Source organism: Pterocles gutturalis, unplaced genomic scaffold, assembly GCF_000699245.1.
Source record: "Pterocles gutturalis isolate BGI_N339 unplaced genomic scaffold, ASM69924v1 scaffold34104, whole genome shotgun sequence".
Classification (NCBI taxonomy): domain Eukaryota; kingdom Metazoa; phylum Chordata; class Aves; order Pterocliformes; family Pteroclidae; genus Pterocles; species Pterocles gutturalis.
Window position 1 is genome coordinate 69529 of NW_010136903.1, and position 14526 is coordinate 84054.

At 40.3% G+C, this 14526-nt stretch overlaps 1 protein-coding gene across 1 annotated transcript in view; it reads right to left on the minus strand.

The window, feature by feature from the left end:
- Positions 1–14526, minus strand: part of LOC104468368 (zinc finger protein DPF3-like) — an 88562-nt gene that overhangs the window by 41538 nt on the left and 32498 nt on the right. Inside the window, 2 exon segments of the mRNA XM_010082474.1 lie at positions 1–93; positions 11214–11292. The exon segment at positions 1–93 is cut by the window's left edge and continues 17 nt beyond it. Coding sequence (XP_010080776.1) covers positions 1–93; positions 11214–11292 — 172 coding nt within the window.

Below are 14526 nucleotides of genomic sequence, written 5' to 3' on the forward strand. Positions count from 1 at the left end.
GCTCTCGGGCTTCATCACCCTCTTCGCTGGCGAGGTGGGTGTGAGCATAGTGGTAGCTGAGCCCAGGCCTGTTCTTGTAACGCTTGCCACAGACTGGGAGGAAAGGAGATATGAGGGAGGGGAAGAGAGAATGGAAACATCAGTGTGATGTGCAACAGTGGCAGCATTCTCTAAAATAACACTCCTTTCTCCCCCAAGAGCAGCACCACACACTCCACGCGCCTGCCCAAAACTCTTCCAACCAACGTTGGTGAAAGGTGACAGAGGGGCAGCCCTGCAGCCGCTCGTCCCCACACAAGCTTTGTTCCCACTGTGCTGCCAGCAGCCCTTCCTATGGGCCTAAGCAAATGCACATTCAGTCTCCGCAGCTCATACAGCCCTAATCCTCTCTGCTAAGATTACTAACAAGATTGCACATAAAATTAAATGAAACACCAGTTCCGATGTTGGTGCTGCACAATGCACAGCAATGGGAACTGGACTGAGAAGAAAGGATGCTATTTTCTTCATTACTGATCTCTGAGAACAGGAAACAGTATTACTTTTCTTTTTTTTTTTTTTTTTAAAAAAAAGGCTTTCTGTAAAAGGGTGATAAATAGCTCTATTTGCAGATTCCTAGTCAAGATAAGGAGATGGAAATCACCCACAGTTTTTTGGTAGAAGAACATGTAGTAGCGATATTTCTTTGCCCAGGTAAACTTCATATTCAGCATCCCAATAAATAACACAATGTGTGACAGAGAATCCTCCTCTTGAATTTTTGCTTATTTTAGGACTAAATCAACATATATTAAGAACAGTATCAAACAACTCAAGAGTGATGAAAGGTCTACATTTTCACAGGGAGCTTACCACATGGGCAAGCTTCATCATAAGATTCATTACACAAATTCAGCTTCTATAAAGTTTTTAATTCATGTTATTGTCTCTAAAAGTTCTCTTTTCATCTTCAAAGCAGTGTCTGAATGTCCCTTTTCTTTTATACAGCTATTTCATCTACCAAATACAATTACTGCAATTTAAAAAGATTAGGAAACAAGGGCAAAAAAGCTTAGTGCCCCTCCTGCAAATTTTTACTCCCAGCCACATTTTCAGTCACTTTATTACCTTCATTAACCTTAAGGATTTCACATGGGAATAAATGTCATGCCCAGTAGCCTGTCCTGCATAGCTTGCTTAGGAAGGCAAAGGAAGTGGTGCCACAAAAGAGAACACAACCCAGCAGTCTCTAGTGTCTGTCTTGTTTTTAGACCCCTTGAAAAAATCTCCAAGGGGGAAGTCACCATCCACTCCTAAAAACTTCACTCAGCCTCAGCATTGAAAATGTATCCTGCAATGTGTAGAGATAATTACTTCCCATTCCCTAGACACCTGAGTCATAAGGCTCCATGAACACACAAACCAAAAAAAAAAAAATCTAAAAAGGCACACCCCAATTATTCATTTATATCTAAGTAAAAGTTCCATTATTATACTTTTCTGCTACTACTCACAAAAAGCCAATTGATGGACCACATTCTGGAACAGATGATAGAAAATTGTAAATCAAAGCCTAGCATGATAACATTATTTCATTCTCCATCTCTTCTAGCTGATTTGCAAACTCCCTCAAGGAAAATACTTTGCCTTACTAGAACCTGTAAAACAACCGCATGATATGAATAAGATGAGTGATCTGGAATATTAGGTACTTTCATCCCAGCCTTCTCCATTCTGCAAGATGATGAGCATACAGTCATCACAACAGGACAAAAGCTTTTTCCAAATGTAATGTGTTCTTAGCCACAGATTTTTTCAGTCTTTGAATTCTCTTGGTTTAGAAATTAGAAATGCAGGAGGGAGGGGGAAAATTTGGGGAGAAATAAAATGCCCAGAGACATATGCACATCCATTCTTTGAAGCACCTGCCCTCATTTCATATGTAAACCTAACTATTGCCAAACATTTTGAACAACTAGACTGCTGTTAGACGCATGCTCTCCACAAAATATCAATCCAGTCTCCCTTCTTCTAGTACCAGCCACGTATTTTTCTAATGCATCCTGGAGAGGGAAACTACCCCTCCTGCTCTGTGGTCCTACAGAGCAAAGCACAAGCAGTGGAACAGATGCTGACAGAGAGTCAAACAACAAGATATCCACAGTTTTGTAGGACTTTATCTCCATTTTTTGAATATCAGAAAAAGCATAACACAGAAGTAATCGTCAAACCAGAAACAGCTACAAAAAGCACACTGTTGAAATTATTTCTGAAAGATAACCCCCTCTAATTACATAAACGTTACAGCATTTCTTAGAATGGAGAGACAGATTTATTTTTCTAGCAGACTATTTGAGTATCATACTAAGTATCCTACTCTGTCCCCCTTACTTGTGTGTGTTTGAAGATGAAAGTTAAAATAATTCTTCTGCTATGAATTACTGATACTGCTCAAAAACTTCTGTCTACTTAAATTATTCTCAGAGCACTACCAGGTGACCAGCGCTGTACTGACCAAGGAGGCGGCACCTGGAGTTAATAGTTACATGATACATACTATCCAACTCTATCTTGCTCTTACACAGCTTGATCCTGTGTTAATGCTAACCTAGCTGCAAAATCAGACAAGCTCTAAAACCCAGTCCCATTATTAAAGTCCTCACATAAAAGTCTCGTGCATCTTGCTCCCTCAGTGCACAAAAGGAAACTCGCGTTCCCTGCAGAAAGTCCCAAGGCTGTGGCCTTGCCTCCATTCCCTACAGGTCCCTGCAGGGATTTTAGCTGTGGAGCTGAGGATGGCATAGAAAGTCAGATGGGTTTTCAGACTTGCCCTTCTCCAGAAAAATGCATCAGCTCGCCAGGAAAAAAACAGCAAGTATTGATGTAAGCTGAGGCAGTAGCAATTCTGCAGCTGAGCCCTTCCCACTGCCAAAACTCTTTCAGATGCCCTTCAAGGGCAGTAGCAAGCTGAGACATGCCTAGCTAAAAAGGAATTTAGAGGACTTTATAACCAGAGCTGAGGCAAAGGAGTTCTGTTTACACAGTCTCAGGAGATGCTTTGTAGGACCAAAGATTTGCAGCTTCCAGCCACTTTTTTCCCTGGTGTCTAGACTTTTCCGCCTTTCAAATTCATGTTCTGTCACAGAAAAAGTCCACAGTGATGCCATGAGTTGAAACTGCAGAGATTTCCTATTCCCTGAGCAAATTAGACTTTTGCAAGGGAAAAGAGGTATCGTGATATTAGTCAGGCAAAAAAAACACTGGCTTCAGTGAGACTTTGCTAGAATAAAAGCTAAGTCAGAACTTCATGGTTTCTCCAATAGATTGAATCTTCCTGAATTCACCCTGGTCTCCTATTTTCCAGACAGAGCACATTTTATTAATCTACCATATCACTGTGCTAAGAAGTAGTTTCTATAAAAGGGCGATCATTAATAAACACTTAGCTCTTATATAACTCTTCCCACTGCAAGACTGGCTTTTCAAACATTAATTAATCTTCCTCCACAGTTCTGAGTGGGAAATACTATTCTCATTTCACTTCTGAAAAAAAGAGAACCACAGAGGGGTTAAGTGACCTGCCCATACAGTGATCTTTTGTCATTACCAGGACTGGAATTCATGAGTTCCAGCATCCAGACCACTGCTCACACCGCACCTTTCTCATTCTCTGAGCTGACAAAAGCATAACGAGAACTGGTTCCCCCAGTCTGAAACGTACGCTGGTGATTACGTTCTTAACACTGTGCAGCTCACATATAGCGAGTGAGAGTGTGCCTTTCGTAAACTTTGCCAGGTGGCCTTGCCTTTCTTTCAGCAGCTTTGACTTTTTTAATCTTTAATTTTCCTTGCTGGATAGGCTCATCATGCTTGCATGTGGTAGATTTCATCTTGAATCTCAACACTGGGAAGTTGACTTGAGCTTTAATTAGGTAGCCGAGCCCAATGAAAACATTGTCAAATGTAACCCACTCCAATTCCTCCTGCATTCAGAGGATATATTTTGCTACAACCTGATGTGAATGCCATCTTGGGAACATGCTGGGTAAGCGAGCAGTAATACAGCAGTGCAGACCAAACACCACAAATGGGGAAGAGACTATGATGAGCCGCACATTCCTTCCAATTTGAAGACTGAAGCGAAGACATTACACAACTATGTTATGGGGGGAAAACACAATTTGCAGACAGTTTAATCACAAGCATTGAGTGTTTCATAAAAGAGAGCTCTGTTCCAAGTTCTGGCCTGTAACAGCCTGCAACTCTTTGGATAAGCAAATTCTCACTCTGTTTACGTTTCTCAATAAGTAAAATTAATATAAAATACTTCCCCTGCTTTAAAAGGGAATTTGAAATCTATGACTTAAAAGACTTCCTCATCAAATATTTAATGGCTGTGTAGCTGTCATTTTGAAATTGTTACACATTTGGTCCTTGGCAGGCTGTGAGCTATGTTCCAGCCAGTTCTCCACATACATTTTGCACAATCTGTCACCAGTATGAGACAGAAGGAAACAATCTATGTTTTTAGTGGAAGCAGGAAATTAGGGGAGTACATGCGCTTTTTTTTTTTTTTTTGTCACTGAATCTTGCCCCCCTCATTGTCTTTCTTTGCTTTTCTCCTTTGCCTCCTGTACTTTCTTCTCATCTGGGCTGTGTCAAACGCTAAATCTTAAGTTAACTGCTGGCAGGCAGTCATTCCTCAAAGTTATCTTCCTGTCCCACCATTCGCTCACTCCAAAAATAAACATTCCCTGTTTTGTACTGGTTTGGTAATATAATCTCCCCTGTTACAGTTATGTGTACACTCTGGCACACCTAGAGATCTCAAATGCTAGAAGTGTATTTTGACTTCCGCTGATGGAGGTCCCTCTTTGATCAGTACTGTCATGCTATATACAGCTCTAGTATTAGAGTAGCTATTTAGTAACCCATTTCACACAGGATTTTCTGTAGGTCCTTGTTTGTGTGCCCCCAGAGGGCTAATCCCAGATTCCACCTGCTGTATTAAAACCACAGGAACGCTGAACTCCAGAGCAAAACATGTACAGGTCAACACATAGATTGTCCACATTTCAATAAATGAATTGGAAGCAGAGGCAAAGGTGAAAACAGGTAAGCCTATATGAGTAGAAAATGGTCAACTATCGGTGTCAACTCTGTTCTTCTCTTACCATGTGTTCTACTCCAGACCTGTGGTATTAAATCTTAAAAAAAAAAAAAAAAAAAAAAATCATCCTTGCCTCTCTAATCTTGTCTTTTCTACCAATAACATAGTCAATAAATGCCAAGTATAGCAGCTATGGTGGGAGAGCTGTTTGTTAGATTCATCTGAGCAATCATCTTATTCTAGATCTTATTGCTTATTAACTACTTAGGGATTCACTAGAAAGGATAATACCACGAGATTATTTAGGGCTTAAACTGCTAATAGTTTAAAGGGAAGCTGAAGTCATGGTGGAGATTCATGAGAAGCATGTAAAAACATAATGCTATAATCAAAGCATTTTCAAACCAGCTTGTATTTAGGATATTTAACCAAAGGTCTGTCCTAAGAAGCAGCAGTTAGAAGTGTTGGACTCATTCATAGTATCTGTAAGAATTAAGGCAACAGATTAAATATCAGAGAACTTGTAAAAATCAAGCTAAGACATTATTTATCTCATAGGCTTTTTGTATTCCAGTAAACTTTCCAGAGAATCAATGAGATGTTTGTTAAAATGAGTACGACAGGATTGGGTCCATTTCAAGGAGAAGAGAAAGAAGGCAGGTAAAGTTAGCAATGTAATTACTAGAGTCATCACTTTGTGAATATATACAACAAAATAGTTCCTAAAAATAGGCCTCAAGGAATTGCATTTGGCAAGTCATGTTAGAACAATGTAGCATTTAACTGGGATTTTCTAAGGAAACTAGAAGAGAGAGATCCTTGGTACCTATTGAAACTCAGTGGCTGCTGTTAACCTTAAATCACTTAAACTACCTGGAGACTCCAGCTGTTTGTTGGAAGAACCTACCATATGTTTAGTGGAGAAAGGGAATAGGGAAGAAAAACATTAACCTCGAAATAATGAAATTTCAGTGCCCCACTGGATAATGAACTTCCAGAAAAAGCAGAAGGATGTTTCAAGCTATAGTGATTTGGATGTAGGGTCAAGCATTTTTAAAAACAAAAGTGTGTTCTGAGTAATTATTAGTATTTCAAAGTCAAGTTCAAAGTGTCCACTTAGGGACCAAGCCTTATACGATCTGTAGGCACAATATAAGCAGATAGGCACTTAGTGGGATATTCAGTTTAGGAGCATACCAGTAGCTGAAATCAGTGAGGATTAGGAGCCTAATTTGAGCCTCATTTTTTTGAAAACCCCACAAGGCACCTTCCCGTATCTTCAAGCACCTGAAGGAGTCTATCTTGGACTCAATGCTTGCTTCTGTTTTTATCATCAATTTGAAGGGTGGACTAGAGAGTGAAAGAATCAAACATGCAGAGAACTGATTGTTGGCAAAAATATTGGAATAATAATAAAACTATATCACATGAGCTTCATTAATCAAAGAATTCTTTCAAACGTTAACATAATTAGTAAATACTAATATGATACCTAGTATAAATAAAACACAGTATAAACAGGACAAAGCAGTATAATGAGGAAACTGAAGATGACAGATAATCTGCCTGGGTAAAAAAAACAGGTTGAACAGGGACGGAACAAGAAGCTATAGCAAATGGTACGTTAAATATGAACTCGTATGGTGGACAAAGATGAAAACTCCTTTGCCACGGAAACATGACACAGCACTGGAGAGGAGCATCTTGCATTGAAAAGGTGTTTACTAAGCAACCTGTTAGGCCAGCCATCTCTGTACCTCTCATAGATACGTAACAGAGCAAGTTGCATAAATCCAGGCTCTAGAAGTAAATGTAAGTTACATCTAAATGGATCAACCAGCCGACTTACAAACTGCTTCTATTCTCAGAACAGCACATTCTACTTATTTCTGGTCACTGCTACTTAAATAAGACCCTGTGGAGATTTTTCAGAGAAAAGGAACAAGCTTAGTACAAGAGCTGAAGAAAACACAGCTGAAAGAAGCCCCAGTAACTGTTTATGGACACAGAAAGAAGACGCTGTTATCCACTAAGAACAAAGCAAGAAATGCTGGTCTTAGACTGCAGCAGAGAAAATTCAGATTAAATAACTAGAGAAACCTGAAAATGAAGTTTTTGACAAATGAATCAGCTTTTACAAAACACTATAGGATCAGTGTCTCTGGGTACATGCAAGGTTGCATTAGTCACTGATCCAGCAGAGATCATAGGAAGGTTTCAGTCAACTCTCATTTTGCACAGGGAATGGATCTGAATGCATATCTCAGCCTCAGAGGGACTGTGAATAAAAGATACAATACAAACATGAGTTGTTATGCTAAAATAGCAGTTTATACAAGAATAAAACTAAAAGGAGACAAGGACGTATTGGTAAAATGAAAAGAAAGAAACTACTTATTTTAGAAATGGGCAAGGGAAATCTTCCATAGACAGAGGGACAAAAAACAAAGGTGGAAGTATGTACGGAGGTAAGTCTCAGTGGGAACATGAGAAGAATGAAAGCAGATAAATGAGGACAGACAGCAGGGAAGTTAATAACTTGTAAGGATTCAGCACAAACTAACCACTCTGGCTAAAGGAAGTAGATATCTGGAGTCATGACACTCAGATGCTACAACTGATAGCAGCTTTTAAACCAGAATACAATTTTCTGGATAAAACTTCAGAGAAGCTTTTAAAAAAAGAAAGTAAATAATACATAATAAACAATATGAAAATAGTAGAACAATTTTTAAGAAGACTGCTGTGGTAGAACTGACAGTTCCCCAACTGATCATTCGACAACAACACATCAATTGTTATTACGTATGTAGGTATTCATACATTAGTTCAGTCTGTCCCTCCTTTAAAAATCACATGCCCAGTTTATCATGGACACCTGTGGTGGCGTATTTTCCACTTCTCTTCCTTGACATCTGAGGCTTTGCTCCTTTAGCCCTACTTTTCATTGTCCTTTAAGGCACCTGCTCTGCCTCCTAGCCAGGTATTCAAGCTGTTTGGGTCTGGTCTCATACAGAAGCTGACCCATTTGGCTACATTACCATTTCCAGCCTGTACCCATCTCACACAAGGCTGCCCTGCCACTTTCCTTAGCCAAGTGTTCATCCCAAGGGAGCTTAAGGCACAACACTATCCAGCGAAACTGGCTGAAAATCTGATCAACTAGTTTTCCACTTGCTGATTGGATGAAAAAAGGCATTTCATGATTACACCAGCAATTTTATTGATGCTTTAAATAGTCAAACATTCTATTCTGAACATCTGATACAGTAGATGCTCAATAAAATCAGCTGAAGTATTTCAGAACATTTAATTCCACAAAACAAGAAATCAACCACGTTTTCTTAAAAACACAGGATGACAAAACATTTTGAGCTTTGAAAACCTTCCTCCTATAGAAATTCCATCTTTCCAGTCAGGTTTAATACTGGGACCACATTTGATATTGGTGTATAGCTGAATGCCTCTTCAACACAAAGGGCAGTGTCTGCTGGGTGCTGCTCTTCCATCATCTTATTGACACACAGACTAGTTTTCTCCCATAACCTTTTTATTACTGATGAAATCTGGTGATAGATTCATGTTTCCCATAAGTATGAATGTGTAACTACGAAAAAAAGAGCAGATTAGTTCTTCACAAATAATTTTTTGTGCCCGTGCAGTTAAATAATTTGGTTTAGAAATGCTTATGCTTTTTTCTTTGTGGTTTCTTTCCAAACTCACATACTAGAACACTTGCTGAAAAAGCAACCTAGAGGTAAATTAAATAATATACAGAAAAAGTAAAGTGTCAACCCATTAAGGTAATTATTTATACCAATAATGTTATTGTGGGAGTCATGTTTTCCCAAACAGGAAACAGATTCACTATTTTTGACCTGCATGTTTCCATGTAAAACAAAACTATCTGCCAAAAAAAATCTGCACATGGAGTATTGCAAACCAATTTCTAACCTACCATGATTGGATTGACATTCATCTATAAAAATATTTAGCAAATAATTTCAAAGAAAAAATAGATTCAAGAAATACACTCAAGCAGGAAAGAGGCCTCAACTTAAGCCAATTATTCACAATGAATTGTATGTAATATTTCTACAGAAGGTTAACAAGGGCAGGAGATTACTTCAGGATGATGGCATTACAACTGGGACAGTACTTTCCTTCTGTTCCACAGACAGGTGAAAGAGTTCTGCTGCCACACAACCCTTTTCTCAGCTATCTACAATGGAAAAGGAGGAGTCACTGTGTAAAGTCTGGATTCCAAAAATCCTTATGACTCATCTCTAACTATAAGTTTCCTAAAAATGAAAAGTACCAGCCAAATGAAATAGGAAAGTTTATATTTCCAAAACCAAAGAGGAAATTTATGCTCCAAAATGTAAGCCAAGGCAAAATTCCACCAGTACAACAATGTACCAGAGCCTTGACTTCAGCACAGATTTATGCTGCCTGCTTTGATATCTCAGATGGTTTATCTATTTTGTGAAAATCACTGCTATGCATGTTGTGAGTTCTCTGTAAGATCCAAAAGCAAAGCAAGATCAGACAACAAAGAGTCGTCATGTTCAAAATGACTACTGCTGACAAGTGTCCTTGGATTTTAGAAGGATGTTCCAGAAAAGAGATCAAGACAGTTATGCATATACCAGCAAAGGAAAGCTGTGGATTTCAGCAAGATACATAGTGGTCTCCCAGAGAAGTCTTAGAAGACACCTTTTAGTTCTTCCAACACAGAAGGACAGCTATTTAACCACACTGGAAATCTCTTGACTCTTCGTATCCTAAAGAGCTCTTCCTCCTTGATCATGCATTCAGACACTCCCATTCATGTGCAAGTCTTTCCATTTCTGCTTATTGCCCTTAGACCATCCACCTAGCTGAAGCAAAATACCCAACATGTCCATCACTGTACTGAGCAGGGTCACCTGGGCTCACCATAAAAGAATATGATTTGATCACATGGAATATAGTTCTTATTTACTTATTCTTATTTACAGTTATCTTGTTTTTCTTCATGTTTTTAAAAATAAGCAGGAAATACCCCCATAGATTGACATAGTAATGGTTGGTCTTTTAAGGTCGGTAATGTTACAAGATAGGTAAATAGTGGAGAAAGGGAGATTCTAATTGTCCTCAAAACCACCAAACATTTTTGGATCACAGAAGTGAAGACCTCCTGCTATTCTCCTACTTCTATTAAGTTTTGATAGGTTATTGTCTTATAGGATAGAAGGCACCCAGTAACACAAATTATTATTGCATGTACACCCTACGGTAAGCCTTAAGATGGGAGAGCTCAAAAGCATGTGGGTAAGATAAGAGCCCTTCATGGAAATGACTTAGTGAAGCAAAAAAAGAATATCAAAAGAAGAAGGAAAGCACCAAGGACTAGACCGTTAAAAAAAAAAAAAATTGTCTATGAAATATTGGACTCCTTCCTCATACTAGGACTCTGGTATCCTTCTTCAGTATCATCCTTCTTTGGACATTGGGCTCTGGTATGGTTTTTCAGTTGGGGCAATGCCTTACTTCACCTACAGTCCCACTGCAAGATGTGAAACAAATGGTCATATTCAAAGGGAATATGTATCAAAGCATTCCAGTTGTCTTAGGAGGGCTCAACTCCCGATGATGCCACAAGAGTACTTTCTGAGTGAGGGATGAGAATAAGACCTTCAAAATTTAGCCCAGTGAGATTTTAAAAGGACTGAAGGAGAGAGAGTCACCAAATATACGAAGAGATACAACAAGGGTGAAGTACCTTTGTCGGAGATTTTTGAGTTATGCTTTTGTTTGTAACTATCTGAAACAGAGAAAGAAATAGAGGGTGAATCTTACATGGGGGAAAGGAAGACGAAAGGCAGAGAAGCCAGAAAAAGAGAAGGAGAAAGAAAATATAAGAGATGATTTATTATAGGGCAAAGGGAAGTGGAGTCTTGCCGAGGACTTAATTTTATTTCCTTCATGCAAAAACACCAAGAGCAGCAGCAGCAGCAGGTGGCAAACATGCAAGTCAGAGAGCAGCAGAATATTTTGCTGGAAGGGAAAAGATGAAGCCCTGAGTGCACCAAGCTGGTAAGACCAGGCTGGGAGCAGAATCAGCTGTCTGGGTACTACTTACTGTCACAAACATAGGGTTTGTCATGATCATCCTGGGAGGCAGCATCATTCCGTCTCCTGCCACCTCCAGATCCCCGAGCCTGCAAGGACAAGAGGAACGTTAACATTATTCCATTGCCCCTCAGGTCTCCTTGCGCCCCGCACCCTCCTATAAAAAATATAAACTAAACAAATCCTCAGCTTCCATACAGGTTTGGCAAGGGTGGGCTCGACCCTTCATCTCCTAAGATATGCACTATGTTAATGGATCTTGTAATGCAGCGGAGATGCAGCGGAGATCTCCTCCACAGCTACCCCAAACTGTTCATCCATAGCAGTAGGTCACTGCCAGCACATATTCAGTCGAGTATCATCACACATTCATTTCTGAAGATGTTCAAATACCTTGCTTAACTGAATATGAATGAATGAATAGATGAACAGGTGTTAGAGGATAAATACAACCATTAAATCAACCAGAACACAGGCCCCAAATAAAACAGAGGTAGAATTATTTCCTTTAATATTTTCAGAGGGGGGTTGTTTGTTTGGTTTTGTTTTGCTTTGTTTTGTTTTCTAGCTGAAAAGCAATGTTTTGAAATGGCCTTCTGGGACAAAGATACCATGGCTAATTATAAACTGGAGCTTTGGTCAGTTAATGGAGAAGATCAGGTAACATGACTACCTGCAATAACAGAGAATGGGAATTACCCAGACAGGTCTCTCTGCAGTTCTGTGTTCCTACAACACACCAAGTTGGCAGCCCTGGAAACTGAAAAGCCCTATTTCTCCACAGCACAGACTGCTCTGTCCTGAGCTCCAGGGGTAAGAGTGGAATTCAGCATCAAAGTCACTTGGTCCTGACCCTTCTCAGCTGAGATGCCAACAAGGGGACAGCTGATATCTGTCCGATGGTGGAGGCTGCGATGTGGAGCTGGGAACTGAACCAAGGCCTTCAATCCTTTAAATGTTCACTAATGTACAGTCTGCAGACGACAATAATTTTAGACTTGATCTTTATTTGAGGAAGTGATCTGCAGGTGGATGGCTAGATAGCCCTTCATTAATTCTGCAAGCTACTCTATTCCTGGGTAAAAAGCAGCAAAATTGTTCCTACTGCTCCTCTTACTAAACTCTTGATGTTTCTCACCCTAGACAAGGCTGACTCAAATCCTTCAAGCTTTTGCATGTGAAAATAAGAAAGGGACAGAGCTTCATCAAGTAAAGCTGGAGAAGATATAGAAATTCTGAGAATATTAGTGCCCAGACACAAACGGGTCATGTGAGCTCTGTCCCTGTTCTACGGATTTGGCACTGATCTAGCACTATTCGAGCCGCATTCCATCAGACATCTAAAGAGAAGGAACAAGGAACAGTTTTACACTGGCCTGCCGCAGGCTGTCAAAACAGGGATTTATAAAAACTTCACATGTTATTTCCCTGGGACTGCTCAGGTCTAACTCTTAACACAGTCTTGAAAGAAAGACACGAATTTGCAGCTGTCTGGATGGGGTAAATACTGTTAGGGATAACAAGTACAGCTCTGACTTCTGCAAAGACCTCTGTGCGGATCAGCACACACATGCAGAGTGAGATTTGTAAGGGTGAACTGAAAAGCAGTTTCACCCTGGAAAAGGCCCCAGCAACAAATGTTTGGTGGAAGCTACTTTACTGACCATATCACATCAAATCATCTTACTAGTCTGCAATATTTTCTCCCTGACTGCCGGCTCCGTAAGCCCCCTCTGGGCTATGAAATCAATCCCAGGCTAGCACCTTTCTTCCTTCACTACTGCAAAAGTGCTGCAAGCTGAATTTCGGACCATGGCAGCTCCTGTACAACCCTCAGAGTGTCTCATAGAGACAAGTGATTGGCCCTTAATAAATCTTTCTGCTGATACCTGGATTAGGATCCAATTTTCCTGTCCTATGAGTTGCATTGGCTTTTCAGGGCTGTGAAAAAGCTGTAAAGTCTTATTTTTGTCACCAGTCAGTGGGTCTGACTCTGTTTATACACTGAGAACAGATCTGTTGAGTAAGAAGGTACTATTTTTGCATAGGCACCTTTCAGAACAGGATGGTAATTTAAGGTCTGTTGCTCGGAGTTTCACTAGTCTTACAGCCAGCTGTTTCCCTTCAAACCGTTCTCTAAAGAAACGCAAGGGTACCGCTTTCATGTCGTGACTGCATGCATGTCAGATAAACTGAACACACAGAGGGAGATTTTTCAAGTCAATGACTTTCAATGGGACTTGGGTTCCTAAATGTCTTTGGGTCCTTTGAAATTGTCCCATGGGATATTCAGCTGACAAGCAATCTGTCCAGGTGCAGCTGCATTCCTCTCGTATCTCCTGGCAAACTATCCAGCAAAGATACTAAAAAGCTCCTTCCATAAATCCATCTTTTTGGCCTTCAGTGTCCTTCCTAATGCTCCCACAATTTCAGGGCTAGCCTTGAGGGGTAGTAAACCCAGTGACTGCCCCAGAGGCACTAAACTGAGTGCCACATGCTGGCTGTTGGCACTCCAGTCTGTTGAATTCAGTCATCCACAGCTGCCTTCATTCTCCTTACAGGATGCAGCAAAGACTACGAGGCTTGATGTCCGAGCCCTGGAAGCCGTGGCACAGCAGCCTGGAAGCAGCCCTGAAGCAGCCAGAGAGAGTAGCCAGAGGGAGAGACGGAGAGTCCAGGATTAAAAATAAAACCATGCTATAGGGAAAGGAAGGGGCATGTGCAATTTGGAAAGTCCAGAGCAATAATTCTGTCACTTTAAACCTGCATCAATGCTGTCAGCCCTTCTCACTCCTTCTCTGAATCCCCAAAGGCCACAATCCGCAGCATCTAGTTTCCTATGCAGATCCTTCCCCTCTTCTGCCCTCTAAAAATAACCCAGCCAACTCCTTTCCAGAAACAAAGTGCTGCCCAGGTTTCATGTCCCCTAATTTCAAATCCTGGGTCCTGTTACAAGCTCACATGAGAAAAGGGCTGCTCGAAGAGTGGCAAAACACTCATGACCAGACTCAATTCAAGCTGCAATTCAGGCTTACCAGTTTTCAACAGCTAGAGAATCTGGCCCTAATTCTGAAATCCTAATTTATACCACATTTTGCTTTGGTTATTGATGCCATCAAATAAAAACGAAAATTGCTCAAAGTATTTGGCACTCTTCAGACTTCTCTTTTTTTTGCACTGAATGAAGCCAGGGCACTAGCAGAGCAGGAGTTAGTTGCAAGAAAAAGGCAAGAGATCCTGCTGCTCCTGTACTTAATAGGGGGCCTGTTCTAGGGCAGAAAATAAGACATAAATTTATGCTTCAAAATGAGTGGGACATCTAG